We start from the raw sequence: 15,173 nt of genomic DNA, 5'->3' as shown, positions 1-15,173 counted from the left end.
TTATATTGGATTACGTGTGTATTGTGCTACACCGCACTTGCATGATAATAGCTCTTATTCCCTCTTTTAATCCATTTCATGTTCATATTAATATACCTTCCATTGTCTTGTATTTTATTTTTGTACTGCATACTCCTAGTGCCTAGGCTATAAAATCTTTCCTATATGGTTGTATATACAATTGAATCTTAAAGGTATGCATGCATGCTTAGTTTGGAGATAATGTGTACCTAAGAATACTTGGTATTTTCGTTTCATAATTGAAGTTCTTGCATCATTACTCTATTTCTTACATCTTGTGTATGCTCTTATTATAGTATCTCAATTGCTACTAGGAGATTCCTCCTATTATACCCATAATTTCTTTTGAATAATTTATTATATTCTTTCTCTCGTGATACTGTCCTTCCCTTTTTGTACTCTATATTTTAGTCTGCAACACTTGGTAATGTATGTAATGTTGATCTTTAAACTTTTTTTTTGTAATTAATAGGTGTTTATTTTACACTGGTTCTGCATCTCATCTAGTATTCATGGTTACCCACAACTTATTTCCACTACAAATTTTTATGCACAAACTTACTGGTGTAACATCCCGGTATGATATTTTCTAACTCTTGCACATAAAATCCCAATTCTATGTAATATTTACTGGTGACTATTCATGTGCTTCTTCCAACATCTCTCTCTATCCAAACCAATCTGTCGCAAAAATCCTTTCTTCATATATGCCTTTGATTTTTTAACATATAACACATCATCTTTCTCAGTTGAGTTCCTTGATTGGAAGTCGTACGATCCCTGTATAATGACCATAACTTTTTAAATCTCCTAGACTATTTTGTATAATGATGTAGTCAGAGAATAAATTCTCTCTGTATACATTTTTCCCTTTACATTAGATAAAACAATCTCTTATAGTAGAAACTTTAGTACTATAGTAGGCCTTATAGACTTTCCAGCTTATATCGATACTTTACTTTGTAACAAGTAGATTTTATACCTCTTGTATCCACCTTGTTTGGCATTTAGGTTTAATCTTTTTAGTAGTCTATTATTTCCAGCTTATATGACCTTCCTTGAAACTCCTACAACAACCTTTATTTGATTTTTCTTTGTACTATTGTTACATTTAGAGCTAGAAATTATGTGAGCTCTTATGTTATTATACTTTACTTGCCTAATCACAAACTCAAGAAGGTCTAAAGAAGTTATTTCTCTTATATATCAAGTTTATGTATGTAGTAATGTTATTTCATTTTTTGGAATTGTAGTACTTGTCACTAAGGACAAGTGCATAATCCTTGGCCCAAGCTTAGTACACTCCTTGCATCTCTCATTTACATTCTCTTTGGATTCAAGGAGGTATACAAATATGAACACTTTGTTTTTTTATTATTATTTTGTGGGGAAATCTATCTATTACACCCTCTCATATTGATTTCCTTTTCTTATTGCATCTTTGCCTGCTAAGGGTCTTTTACGATCTATATACATATACTTGAACTCTTAACACATTTTATTTTATACAGGAAGACCTAATGTTTCATAATAATACAACTCTCACGTCTTATCTGTAGCATTAGTAAATATTAGATTATTGATATCTCTCTTCCTCAACCTTTTCATGAATTGGTTTACTACTCGATAGTTCTAGTCTTTTACTCCTTCCAACAATTATGTTGTTGAAAAAGGCACTTCATTTCCTTTTCTCACCTAAGTTCAATCTAGATAAGTTTTTGTTGTGGGTTGGCCCATAATCCTTAATATTGAACCTATGACTTTGTTACTATACGTAACATACCTCATTTCACAACCATTTTTTCTATTTTTTTAATTTATACAATACCACTAAAATTTTTCTTGTCTTTTATTAAATGATGCCTGTAGTATAAGATTTGATTAATATTTTTGATACTGGTCCTCATCAAACTTCGAGAAGTTCTATTCTCCTAAGATGTTTTTAATATAAGTGGAGTGTTTCTGAAAGTTGGAAAAATCTCTTGGAATCTCTTTAAAGGATTAGGCATCCTTTTATAACATTATTAATTTTCCTCCCATTAAAGTCTCTCATGTTCCTAACCATTTTTATTATAAATCTCTTAAACCTTTAGTGATAACTTTAATCATTCGTATAAAATATCTTTATTCACTCTAATATGCCCATGTTATTGTTTTGGAAGTTTAGTTTTAATCACTATATTTAAAGGTTCCCACCTTACTCTTGATATAATCGAAACCTTCTCATTCGTACTTTAATCCAGTCATTTACGTGGACCCCACTTACCATATGACAATGTGAAGTTTTGACCCTTTAGTTTTAGCATAATTACACTATCTGCCGTTATTTATAGTCACCATTATCGAATTAGTAACTGAGGATAAAAAATATTACTTATTTTACTCTAAAAATTTTTACTTTGTTCCCTTTACTTTCTCATTGCCTAGGATTTTGGTTCACTTACTATTAAAAGTGACACCCATATTTATATATTTATATGTGTAACTAATTTTATAAAATTTCTTATGCATTTTTTTACATTCCACGTGGTATTTCATTTTACATTCATCAAAACTATGGTTTTTAATTTTATTTAACTCTACGTATATTAAATATATGTACGAAAGGTTCCAATCATACAACTATTTTTGTTAGAGCGCCAATATCCACACCTAGGGTTTCACGTACAAACACACACACACACACACACACACACATATATATATATATATATATATCACTAACATATATATATATATCGCTAATTGAACAATGATATCCCACGACAGAGAATAAATAGGGTTGGTGGATGTCTAACACTACCCTTCGTGTACTTCAATGGTTGCATGATAGAAAGAAAACTATGTCTCTTGTCATTCCTCGTTATTAAAATGTGACTCTATAACCAATGATCTCATCATTTTTTTCCCAGTGAAAATTATCTCCTTATTAGTCCCTGCCTGGGACTAATAGCGTTCGATCAGGGGTTGACTTTCTATTAATTTGAGTTGACCGGAGCATTAAATTGATGTTTTTCCCTTTTATCCAAAGTTTTATTTTAGAGCTTGAATGTTTTTTTGCTTTTTATCCAAAGTTTTATATTGGAGGTCTTATTGCTGGGTTACTGAATTTCCAAATCCATTTTTTTTTTTTAACCAAAGTTTGGATGACTCGTTTAAAAATGGGGTGACAAGTTATATTTTATCTAAAGTCTGGAAACATGAAACTTAGGCGCATGCAAAGTTTATTATACAGCTGCCACCTCTCACCTCTCAGGCAGCTGGCTACCACCGTCTGCCACCTCTCAGGCCTCCACTGAAAATGGCGATGGAGCTTCAAGCTGCCCTACACTACTCCTAGCGCTGCATTTTAATGTTTTCCACGGCGTTCCTACTACTTTCCAACAACTGTATCATGGCTGCCGATCCTCTCAAATTCCTTGTGGTGGGTGACTAGGGCAGAAAAGGTTTATACAATCAGTCCCAAGTTGTTGCACAGGCACGCTGCCTCCCACTCGCTGTTCATTACTTCAATTGTTTGTCTGCAGTTGCTTGGAGTTTTCTGATTAAAATGTATAATGTCTTAATATCTGACTCTGTAACTGATGGGGAAGATCGCCCAACCGTTGAATATCGATTTTGTCATTTCAACTGGAGATAATTTTTATGAAGATGGGTTGAATGGAACAGATGATCAAAGCTTTGAGCAGTCATTCTCTGCCATTTATACTGCCAGTAGCCTTTAGAAGCCATGGCATTTGGGTGCTTATCGTCGTTATCATACTTTTTTTCCATTATATAGAACTACAGAAAGAGAGAAACTTGGTACAGCTCTCAGCACCAGACCCTGCAAATTCCTAATTAAACTGCGTGTTATTAAGCAGTTTCTTACCAGTATTGAGTTTGCCCTCTGCATTGCGAGCATGGGCATGAGATTGTTCTTGGATTAACTCGTTGGCATGGTCTTTTTATATTTGAAGTTAATGTGAATATTAAAGGCATAGGTTTAATAAAGAATTCTGAAATTTGGGTTTTATTGGCAGTACTTGGGAACCACAACTACAGGGGAGATACACTGTCACAGTTGGATCCTTCTCTGAAACGCCGAGATACTGTGCAACCAATCATTCACGCTCATTAATTCCGTTAAATCATTAACCCTCATTAAATGCTGTCCACAATAGTGTTTTTACTGAGCAATAGTGGTGTATATATAGCAATGGCAATTACTATTAACATTACACAATAATAACCACCATATTTCCGGATATTGTGGTTACTGAGCAATTGAGCTTGCTATATCTGAGGACACGAGGACGACGAGATCATTTTTGCTACCCTCTAAATAATTAGAATCCACCATTCAGTGTCTTATCTTATGTCGTGGAAACCAGAGTTGTATATCGATTCCGTTTGCATGCTTCACCTACTTAAAGCTGTGTCAGATCATTTCATTTAGATGATATATGATTCTCCGGGCAAGCAAATTCGCCCGTTTAGAGGCACAAACTTCTCAATGCACGGGGATTTCGTCTCCTCTGATGCAGGTTTGCTCTGTAATGGATTATTTTCGCTTTTCATTTTCGTTTCTTAATTATTTTCTGCCATGAAAGAGAAGATTATAACAGATTAGGATTTAACGCTACAATCCTGTAAAATTTGAAATTATTGGCCTGTAATTTCAGACTGCGTGGTTCGTTAATGTTGAAGATCGGTATTTAGTTTTACTTATGCTTTTCAATCAATTGGCTATTTGAGAGTGATTTGCAGTCTGTGCCCGCTTGTTTTTCGGTACCAACTCGATCATCTAGAGCTCTGGATCAGATTAAAAGCAGAAAAACTCATACTATGTTGGAGAGACAGATGTCCACTATTAGAATATAGGGATAATATTGAAAACATAATGTCATGGTATTAGTTTGTTTAAGTTTAGTCACAATCCAAAACCATGGATCCGTGGCTGTGAAATAGGTCCAGCTGTCCTTAATGGTTCGTCCAGTAAAGACAGATTCAGGGTAATACATAGGATAGAAGTTTTTGGGCACTTGGCTCTCAAGCTATTTAATGTTATAGGCAATTTCACCATTAGAAAGAAGATAATCCTAGAGTAAATCCCAAAATTCTAAGTTACAATGTTGGTGGTATCATTGGATGTCACTTGTCTTCTAAGATGCTTCATGCTGTCGAAACTTTGCATTTGTTTGAAAGCATCATGCTGTCGAAACTCTGCATTTGTTTGAAGTTGGGACAAAGTATCCCAGTTGTCTATATACTTTAGATTGAAAGCATCATGCTGTCGAAAGTCTGCATTTGTTTGAAGTTGGGACAAAGTATCCCAGTTGTCTATATGCTTCAGATCTCTCGTAAGTCCTTTATTTGACATGTGTCTTCCTTTTACTCTTGAATTTTGTCATTAGGTTGGTGTAGGGTGATGACTATCAATCCTCTTGGTATCCTTTACAATGGTCTTTGGAGCTAATCAAGAATGTCAGAAAATAGACTTATCAGTAGGCTTTACAGTGTCTTACTATTATGGCTCGTTAAGCTCAAATGGTGATTAAGGCCCCAATACCCTGCTCCTGGATTCCTCCCGGAGAGTACGGTGGCGAGTAATAGCAGAGGGAGTGAAGGAAAATGGACAGGGGCACCATCCATGCTTCAGCTCCGATAAATAAATTGCTCCGATTGGGCAGTTGGCTCTCAAGCTATGTACTGTCATAGACAGTTTTACCATTAGCAAGAAGATAATCCTAGAGTAAATCCCGAAGCTCTAAGTTACAAAGTTAGCGGTATCATTGGATATCACTTTTTTTCTAAGATGCTTCATGTTGTCGAAACTCTACATTTGTCAGAAGTTGAGACAAAGAATACCAGTTATTTATATACTTCAGATCTCTCGTAATTCCCTTCTCTGACATGTGTGGGCCGTTTACTCTCGACTCTTATCATCAGGTTGCTATATGGAGATGACTATCAATCCTGTCACTATCATTTACAATGTTCTTTGGAGTTATTCAAGAATGCCAGAAAATGGGACTTATCAGCAGGCTTTACAGTGTCTTATTAGTAGGGCTCAATAGGCTCAAATGGTGACTAAGGCCCCAATCCCCTGTTGCTGGGTTCCTCCAGGAGAATACAGTGGCCAGTAGTAGTAGAGGAAGTGAAAGAAAATCCGGGTCTCTAGAGAGGAATTTCTCCTTAAGATAATAGGAGAGGAGCGTCATCCCTGCTTCAGCTCGGGTAAATTGCTCTGATTGGGCACTTGGCTCTCAAGCTATGTATCGCTAGGGGCAATTTTAGCATTAAAACGAAGATAATCCTAGTGTAAATCCCGAAGTTCTAAGTCGCAAAGTTAGTGGTGTCGCTGGATGTTTCTTGTCTTGTAAGATGCTTGATGCTTGCGAAACTCTGCATTTGTTTGAAACTGGCACAAAGAATACCAGGTGTCTATATAATTCAGATCTCTAGTAAATCCCTCGTTTGAATGTGCGAGCGTCTTTACTCTGGACTCCCGTCATTGGGTTGGTATTTGGAGATGACTGTCATTTCTCTTGCGATCCTTACAATGATCTTTACAGCTATTCAATAATCTCAGAAAATAGGACTTATCAGTAGGCTATACAATATCTTATAAGTAGGGTTCACTAGGCTAAGTGGTAATGAAGGCCCTGATCCCCTGTTGGTAGGTTCCTCCCACAACGTATAGGAGAGTATAGTGGGCAGTAATAGCAGAGGAGGTGAAAGAAAATCCGAGTATCTAGAGAGGAATTTCAGCTTAAGATAATACGATAGGGGCATCATCCCTGTTTCAACGCCTGTAAATTGCTCTGATTGGGCACTTGGCTCTCAAACTAGGAATTGTTATAGGCATTTTCACCATTAGAAAGAAGACAATCCTGGTGTAAATCTCAAAATTATAAGTTGCAAAGTTAGTGGTATCATTGGATGTCGCTTATCTTCTAAGATGCTTCATGCTTGTGAAACTCTGCGAAATTGGGACAAAGAATACTAGTTGTCTGTATACTTCAGATCTCTCGTAATTTCCCCGTTGGACTATCTGAGCCTCTTTACTCTTAACTCTTGTCATTAGGTTGGTATTTCGAGATGACTGTCATTTCTCTTGCAACTCTTTAAAATGGTCTTTGGAGCTTTTCAAGAATCTAAGAAAATTGGACTTATCAGTAGGCTATACAATATCTTATAAGTCGGGCTCACTAGGCTCAAATGGTGATTAAGGCTCCATTCCCCTGTTGCTCGGATCCTCCCCTGCCACAGAGTACGGTGGATAGTATTAGCAAAGGAAACGAAAGAAAATCTGGGTCTCTAACCATTATCTCTGCTTCAGTTATGGTAAATTTCTCTGATTGGATTGTAACTTTGATACAAGTATGCTAGAAACAAGGTTTAAAGTAAATTTCTGTAAATGCTAGACCACGATCTAAATTGCATGGTCGTTTGGCCCTGCGAAGCTGAAGGGATATCTGGAAGTAACTTATGCCAATTTTCTGTTTCCATTGTTCAGTTTGGAATCTTTGGATTACAAGGATTGAAATTTGCTATCACTCTGTTCCTTCATAAAATGAGAAAGTGGATTGCTTAGTTTTTCCTTTGACAGGTCATCCTGGTTTTAGAGTAAGCTAACATGTTAATCTGTTCACTCTGTTCCTTCATAAAATGAAAAAGTGGGTCGCTTAGTTTTTTCTTTGACAAGTCATCCTGGTTTTAGAGCAAGATAACTTTTTAATCTCTCGTTTACAGGAATACTACTGCCCGTTTATTGAGCTTCACACAGTGGCTTAGCAAGGGATTTCACCTGCCATACAAAAAGCTTGCATTTAGTATTGAGTTACTGCAAATGAATGAAACCATAGAGAGGCATTGGTTCTAAGTACTGCCAATAGTATTCATCAAAAACCTCAGGAGAAAGAACGAAGAACTTAGAAAACAGTATGGCATTCTGGGACCTTCTAACTGTGGCATCCATGCCAGTTGTGAAGATTCTTCTGATAAGTGGTCTTGGAGCCGTTCTGTCAACTCAGTATGTTGGCGTGCTTACTGAAGCTTGTCTAAAACATATGAATAAGGTAAAGGATTGCGGCTTCTGAGATATCCAATATTCATATTACATTTTTACATACATATTAAAATGGAATTGTGTGCTGTAAATGAGAATTGTCATCAAGTCTATGGTATTGCTAGTCGTAAAAGGTCGTATATTTTGTAAATTGTAACCTTCTGCATAAACATACTGAAGGATAGCTATTACCATGGTATACACGAACTTCTAATGCTTGCTGGCTTTGCTTCTTTCTAGTTTGTCAGCTACTTCTTATCAAGATGTAGCCTTGCATGTTCTAACATAATACGGTTAGGAGTACAGAATTATTTAGTGAGAGTAGTTGGAATAATTAACATGTGAAAGTAAACAATAATAAATAAACAGAAAATATGATAGGTACTTGTGCCCATAGGATACAAGTACAATCAAGGGGAAAAGGTTGTCTACACAGTAATTCTGTTCATTCAAGATCAGAGTAGTGGCCTATGAAGGTTTTTACTTAAATAATCATAGGCTTTTTTGTTTGTGCTTCTCAACAGGTCATTTTTGTCGTATTTACACCAGCACTTATGTTCGCAAGCCTGGCACAATCAGTGACATTCGAAGATCTCATTTCCTGGTATCTATTTTTTTTAACTACCAGCTAATTTGGTTGCAAGCAGGGCCTTTTATGTTCATAGATTGTTTGGGATATCCATAAAATTTATTTTTGCAACTAGATTGGGATTGACAATCTTTTGACATGAATTTTGCATAACATTTTTAATTATGAAGGTTTTTTTTGTTAGATAACAGAAAAACTTTGAGGATATCTAGAACCATTGTTAAACTATAAAGGCCTTGAATACTTGTTAGGGATGCAAGGTTCCTTAAATGCTTAAATAGCCTAGTGTTTAGAGTTCGATATAAAAATGAACTATCAGGAAAAGCATCTGAATAGGTCGAGAGTATATTCATGAAAATTACATGACAACCACACATTAGTGTCATCCATGCAGGATTTAAAACAATTAACAAAAAAACACAATGGGTCATTTAAAGAAAAAATAAACTTTCATTGAAATTAGAGAGCACTGGTCATAGAACTCAATGGCATTGGAAAATATATTTAAAATGATATGGAAAGTTTTTTCAATTTTCAAAACAAAATGTACATGGGTTTTGGATAGAGGGTGATAACTTTCATTGAAATTAGAGAGCACTGGTCATAGAACTCAATGGCATTGGAAAATATATTTAAAATGATATGGAAAGTTTTTTCAATTTTCAAAACAAAATGTACATGGGTTTTGGATAGAGGGTGATCGGGTGCTTTATTAAAGCACTCCTTGATGTGAAGTCACTTCCCTGCCCCTTTCATGTAAAGGTGCTGATCTCGACTCTGCATTTTATTTCTACGAGGCCTACCTCCTTTTTCTTCTACACCGACTGATCAGAAATTGCCATTGTCATATAAAGATGCTGGTCTTGACTCTGCATTTTATTTGTACTAGGCCTATTGCCTCTGTTTTTTTTCTATTGACTGAGTACAAGGGCCATGAATTCCATTACGGATCCTACACATTCGGACGTACTACATACCCAAGGGCCAAGCCCTTCTGATGTTCTCCTTTATGGCTGCCCAAGGGCCAAGCCCTTCCGATGTACTCCTTTAGGGTTGCCATTTCATAGTCCTCTGGTAGCCTGTGGTGATTTTACCACAAATGGCTTGGGTTTGCTTCTCGATCCTACACATTCAGACTTACTACATACTCAAGGGCCAAGCCCTTCCGATGTTCTCCTTTAGGGTTGCCATTTCACAGTCCCCTGGTAGACTGTGGTGAAGACACTGAATGTTGTGTTTACCCGCAAGCCTTAGTAATACAAAACCTTTACCATTATTTGCATATGTTTTTAGGATTTATTTGAATCATAGGTTTAATCTATGAATTTTGTAAATTATAAGTGCTATGGGGTTTTTCTGTTCTTCCAACACCCTAATTCCTAGGTGACTTGGGAATCTAATATCGATCAAGGTTTTGATATCTTGTTAAATTGTAGGTCTTAGTAAATTTCCAAACCTGTAGGTCTTAGTAAATTTCCAAACCTTTATTATTATTTTGAGTAGGAAGTTAGTCTCATTAAATTCTAAAATATTTTTAAAATTTGCAAAGCTATCGTATAAATATTACACAGACTTAACCATAAATATCTATTTATGGAATTTTGATCTAAAATTGGAAAGTTCCACTGACATTAATAAAGTGCACATTTAAAAATTTATTTTAATATTTTGTTTTTAAAAAAATACACTCTTATAAATTATTCAATAATTTCTAATTAAATAGTTTTATGTGATTGTACCCTTCGAACATGAATATTTGTTTCAGAGTGAAACATGGTGGATAAACAAGTACCCATATATGAAATGGATGCGTTATATAATACGTGTCATGCTGCATGTCGTTCGAATACTAAAGCTTATCCAATAGAACATAGTTGAAAATTTTCATATTAATTATCAAAAGTATGAAATTATCTATTAATTACTACACATTTTAAATCACAAAAATAATTTTTCCTTTCTTATGTGTGGAGAGGATTACAACACCTCCATATCAATTACCACAAATATCATATCACAAAGATAAATTTCTATATATATATATATATATATATATTTCTTTTCTCTTACAAAATTAAATTATTTCTATGTTAAAAGGTAAACCTTTCTTTTCAAATGCAAATTTCAAAATTCTTCCTTCCTTTTATTTAATTAATCCATTTCCATAGTAATCATCACAAATATCATTTTTTTCTTTATACATCTGAATTATTTCCACACATAAATAAACTTTTCATTTTTATTTATGTATAGAAAATTAAACCATTTCCATGTTAATCATCACAAATATCATACTACAAAAATAAACCTTTTATTTTTTCTAATATCATATCACAAATCAAATTAATAAACCTCAAAAAATTCTTTTAAAATGAAATTATTCATTATTTACTTTTTATTAATAATTTAAAACACATTAAAACAAATAATAATATCAATTTTTTTTTGTTTAAATGTTATTTAGAAAAAAATTCAATTTCATTATACACCGTCATAAATTTGTTATCATAAAATTTAATATTAAAAATATTTTTAACAATTTTCATTATTTAAATTATAAATCAAAATTAATTATTTAAGTTTTTTCTAATTTATAATAATTTACATCATTCAAATTATATTATATATTAATTATAAATCTAATTTTTTTTTTTTTTTAAGTTTATATATTTATATTTGGAGAATTTATATCTATATATATATATACATCATTGTCTCAATGGAGCACATCATGTTGCAGATTGTTCGGAATAGAATAGAGATATCAACCAGTGAAAAGGGTGATCCAAGAGTATAAGGTAGTTAATTATCTGGTAGGAAAAATGAGTTCGGATGACGCTCCCATGTCAGAAGAAGCTCAAATGGAGCTCAAACGTGGAGCCATGAAAGGAGGGCTCAGCACCGCAGAGGTTTGTATTGCATTTGGTATTATTTTACCTATGTTTCTGTTTATTGTTAACTATACAATTTGCTTAAATTTTTTGCATGCTATTAAACAGATGTGATCCAATCTTATTGCCAGGTCTAAAGACTGGGCAATAAATGTTATTCAGACGTATGTCTCTTGCAATGGGCATGAGCCAGAGCAACATCAGGTAATAACCATTTAAAATATTTTAACAATCTTGAAATATATGTTTTACTTCGAACTGAAATTTTTGTAACGAATTACACATTGAATTTGCAACGCCATCCAAGCAGCAAGATCTTTCAAGGAAGATAGCAAGTTTGTTCGGCGAAGGCAGATTGAAGCTTTGTTGTTCGGTTTGTTCGGATTAGTTTAGCGAAACAGAATGGGTCTTCGTCAGAGGTCAGTTGCTTTTCCTTTCTCCAAACCTACACTTTTTGCATATTTTTATCATAAATTACATTTGGTATCTGTGGACAGCAGCAAGGTTGTCCTTATTTCAACATATTCTTAAATGGTAACTCAAGAATATCTCTTGCTCTTGGTTTAAACAATCAATTATCAGATGTCATTCCTGTGCATCAAAAGGTAACTCGTTGCATATTCTTTTTCACTGAAAGTAAAGCTTTTTTTAGTGTAGCTTTAAGATATTAATGTTCGGAAGCTACTTCATGCCAAAAACTTATATATAGGACTTCTGATATAATATAGCGTTTATGTTTTTCAATTTCCATATATATATATATATATATATATTTCCATTTTCGACGTTGTGTACACACAAACTGTACCAATGGTAATGTCTCATACTATTGATTTGACATCGGGAACTTGCTAATTTTTCAGTTATATAGGCAGGGACTACTGGCTGCATGCAGCACTTGTTCTCTATGGTTTGTAGTTACGCTGGATGATTAACTAGAATTGGGTCTTCTTGTCTATCCTCCTAGTTCGTTATAGAGAAGCACTTCCGAATTTGAAATATTCCCAAGTAAAAATTTACCGGCTCCTCTTGTTTTGAGGCTTTTGTTAATCTCGTACTGTGAATTGAATGGGGCTTTATCTAAATCATTTTGTTTCCAGTCCAAGAACATGAATACTCTTTTTCTTCTAACAGTGGTGATTTTTTATCGTCTTCATATGGAACAAATTGTAAAAGCCTTTTTCTTTGTTGCCAACAAAAATAGCTATATATATTATTTTTGAAATATATTGGGTATTCCCCAAAATGATCAGTTATGTGTGGTAAATGTTACCTATTACAGGATTTTGTGAAAGGTTCAAATTAGTTACAGAGTTTATGAAATTTTCTTGGTACATGCTGGTTATATTTCAGAGGAACAAAGGTCATATCACCTTTCTCAAATTGTTTGTTTTTTTTTTCTTATGGTTTACTCCTAAGACTTTTGCCCTACAGGGGTCTAAACAAAGGTCATATCAACTTTGTCAAATTGTTTGTTTTTTTTCCTTATGGTTTACTCCTAAGACTTTTGTTCAGTTAACTTATTTTCCACATGGTAATCATGAGAGGTACATTTTCTAGAACTTCATTGAAGTGAAATGGAGGGAAATTCCCACTTCCCAGGTTCAAAATCTTTATTTTAGGCAAATTCCTTGTGGATGTGCTCAAGAGTTTCTTGGTTCACCGCTTTTAATTCCTCTTTAACCTTTGTAATAGTTCCCTATTTTTAGTCGAGGCATTGACTCTTCATAGTCGCTATATTTTATCTCCTAATGATAATATTGAGATTCTTTTTTATCTCTTTAATAAAAAAAACTTGGTTAGTTTTCAATTGTGCAATTATTCCTTATTTCATTTTACACTTGTACTTTCTATTAATATATTATTCATTTCGAAAAGTTTAGCTTCCAAGTTTAAGTCATGATTACCATAAGAACTTCAATATTTTTTTAATAATTTCTCAGTTTAAATTACTCCTACTTACATCACTTAACATTCGACCTGTTTCCTCTATGCCAAGTTTAAATCTTGCAGATGTGATTAGCTAGCTATTAGAAAATCTCTATATACATATGTCCATTGTAGTAACAATTAATTAGTTATATTATTGATTTACTCAATGCTTTGTGACCAACTTCTTTGTTCCACACTCTATGGTTATTGCCTTGTAATAGTTAAATCTGAGTACATGAGCTCCAATCGCCATTGTTTTAACATAACCAAATGTTATAATATATAAATATATAAATATAAATATAAATATAAATATATATATAAATATAAATATATATATATATATATATATATATATATATATATATATATATATATATATATATATATATATATATATATATATATATATATATATTACAATTTCTATATGGATACATATGTCCATTGTAGTAACAGTTAATTGGTTATATTATCGATTTACTCAACACTTTGTGACCAACTTCTTTGTTCCAAACTCTATGGTTAGTTCCTTGTAATAGTTAAATCTCAGTACATGAGTTCCAATTGCCATTCTTTTAACATCACTAAATTTTATAATTGCTATATATATATATATATATATATATATATATATATATATATATATATATATATATATATATATATATATTACAATTTCTATATATATACATACCAATCTTTCATAGTAATGAAACTCCCCCTAGGAGGAAATGATTAAATAGGTTATGGTGATGCAAAATTTATTATATAACTTTGAACAACCTAATACATGTTATTAAAAAAAAAATAGTTACTTTCTCTATAAAATATATCGAGGATGGTATAATATAGTGAAATATTGTAACATAGGAGGGTTATTCACAAAATTTGTCAATTTTATTAGCTTTCTGTCCAGTATTAAATGTGGTACACTTAATGATTTAGTTGCAGTTAGTCCTTATGTCCAACGAGACTAACAAACATAGTAATTGTTACTTTTGGGATAGAAAAACAACATGGGCATTCTCATGTTTGTTTTAGTTTACCTCAGATAGCCATATACTCCAATAAGTAGGCACTTATCTCTTTTGATTGATAGAATTCTATTAAACAATAGTTAATGCAGTGGAACATAGGTTATAAAATTAGATATCTAGTAGGCTTATGTGTCAAGTCTTTTCCCTCCATTCTATGCATGCATTCAAATTATTCAATACATTTAACCTCAATAAATATAAGGTTACAATAGTCAAAAATTCCTTTCGAATTATACTCGCAATAAATTCACAAAGTTACAACTCCTCCATGCATGCAATATGAATTAAGCGTAGGATATTAAAACTATATCATTACTGCAATTAGACCTCACTATGTGAGAATTTTTTTAAAAATTTGGTACTTGTATGCAAGGAATACTTATGCAATGAATTATAAACATCCCAAGCTCTAATCTACATACTATAATTTATCAAATTCTATAGCAACATTTAAAATAGAATAAAAATTCAGTCTGACCATAAGAAACTACTTTGGGAGTATCCAGGAGAAAGAAGGCTCCACCCAACCATGAACTATCTCCCATAGTACCCCCGATCTAAGAATCGTCTTGCCATGTCGAATCCCCCGAATTGATTCCTTGGTGGTGTATTTTATAAGTTTTCTTCCCAATAGATTTTAGCAGTGT

The 15,173-nt window shown here is 33.3% G+C and overlaps 1 protein-coding gene across 1 annotated transcript; it reads left to right on the top strand.

Annotated features, from left to right (window-relative positions):
* Window positions 1-6,086: 6,086 nt before the first annotated feature.
* Window positions 6,087-11,448, top strand: LOC149204141 (protein PIN-LIKES 7-like). Its single transcript, XM_089393215.1, has 4 exons — window positions 6,087-6,240; window positions 7,759-8,084; window positions 8,599-8,678; window positions 11,404-11,448. Coding segments are annotated over exons 2-4 (216 nt in total). The 5' UTR covers window positions 6,087-6,240; window positions 7,759-7,949; the 3' UTR covers window positions 11,405-11,448.
* The last annotated feature ends 3,725 nt before the right edge of the window (window positions 11,449-15,173 follow it).

The sequence above is a fragment of the Pinus tabuliformis genome, chromosome 1_2, assembly GCF_031772625.1.
Source record: "Pinus tabuliformis cultivar Carrire ecotype Pingquan chromosome 1_2, CPIR1, whole genome shotgun sequence".
Classification (NCBI taxonomy): Eukaryota; Viridiplantae; Streptophyta; class Pinopsida; order Pinales; family Pinaceae; genus Pinus; species Pinus tabuliformis.
Note: the sequence above shows the minus strand (reverse complement) of the source record. Positions and strands in the feature narration are given on the sequence as shown.

Excerpts from the sequence above, each read along its gene's own strand:
- LOC149204141 (XM_089393215.1), top strand. The coding sequence starts at position 7,950 with ATGGCATTCTGGGACCTTCTAACTGTGGCATCCATGCCAGTTGTGAAG. Across the intron at positions 8,085-8,598 it reads GTCTAAAACATATGAATAAG|GTCATTTTTGTCGTATTTAC; the intron begins GTAAAGGATTGC and ends GCTTCTCAACAG.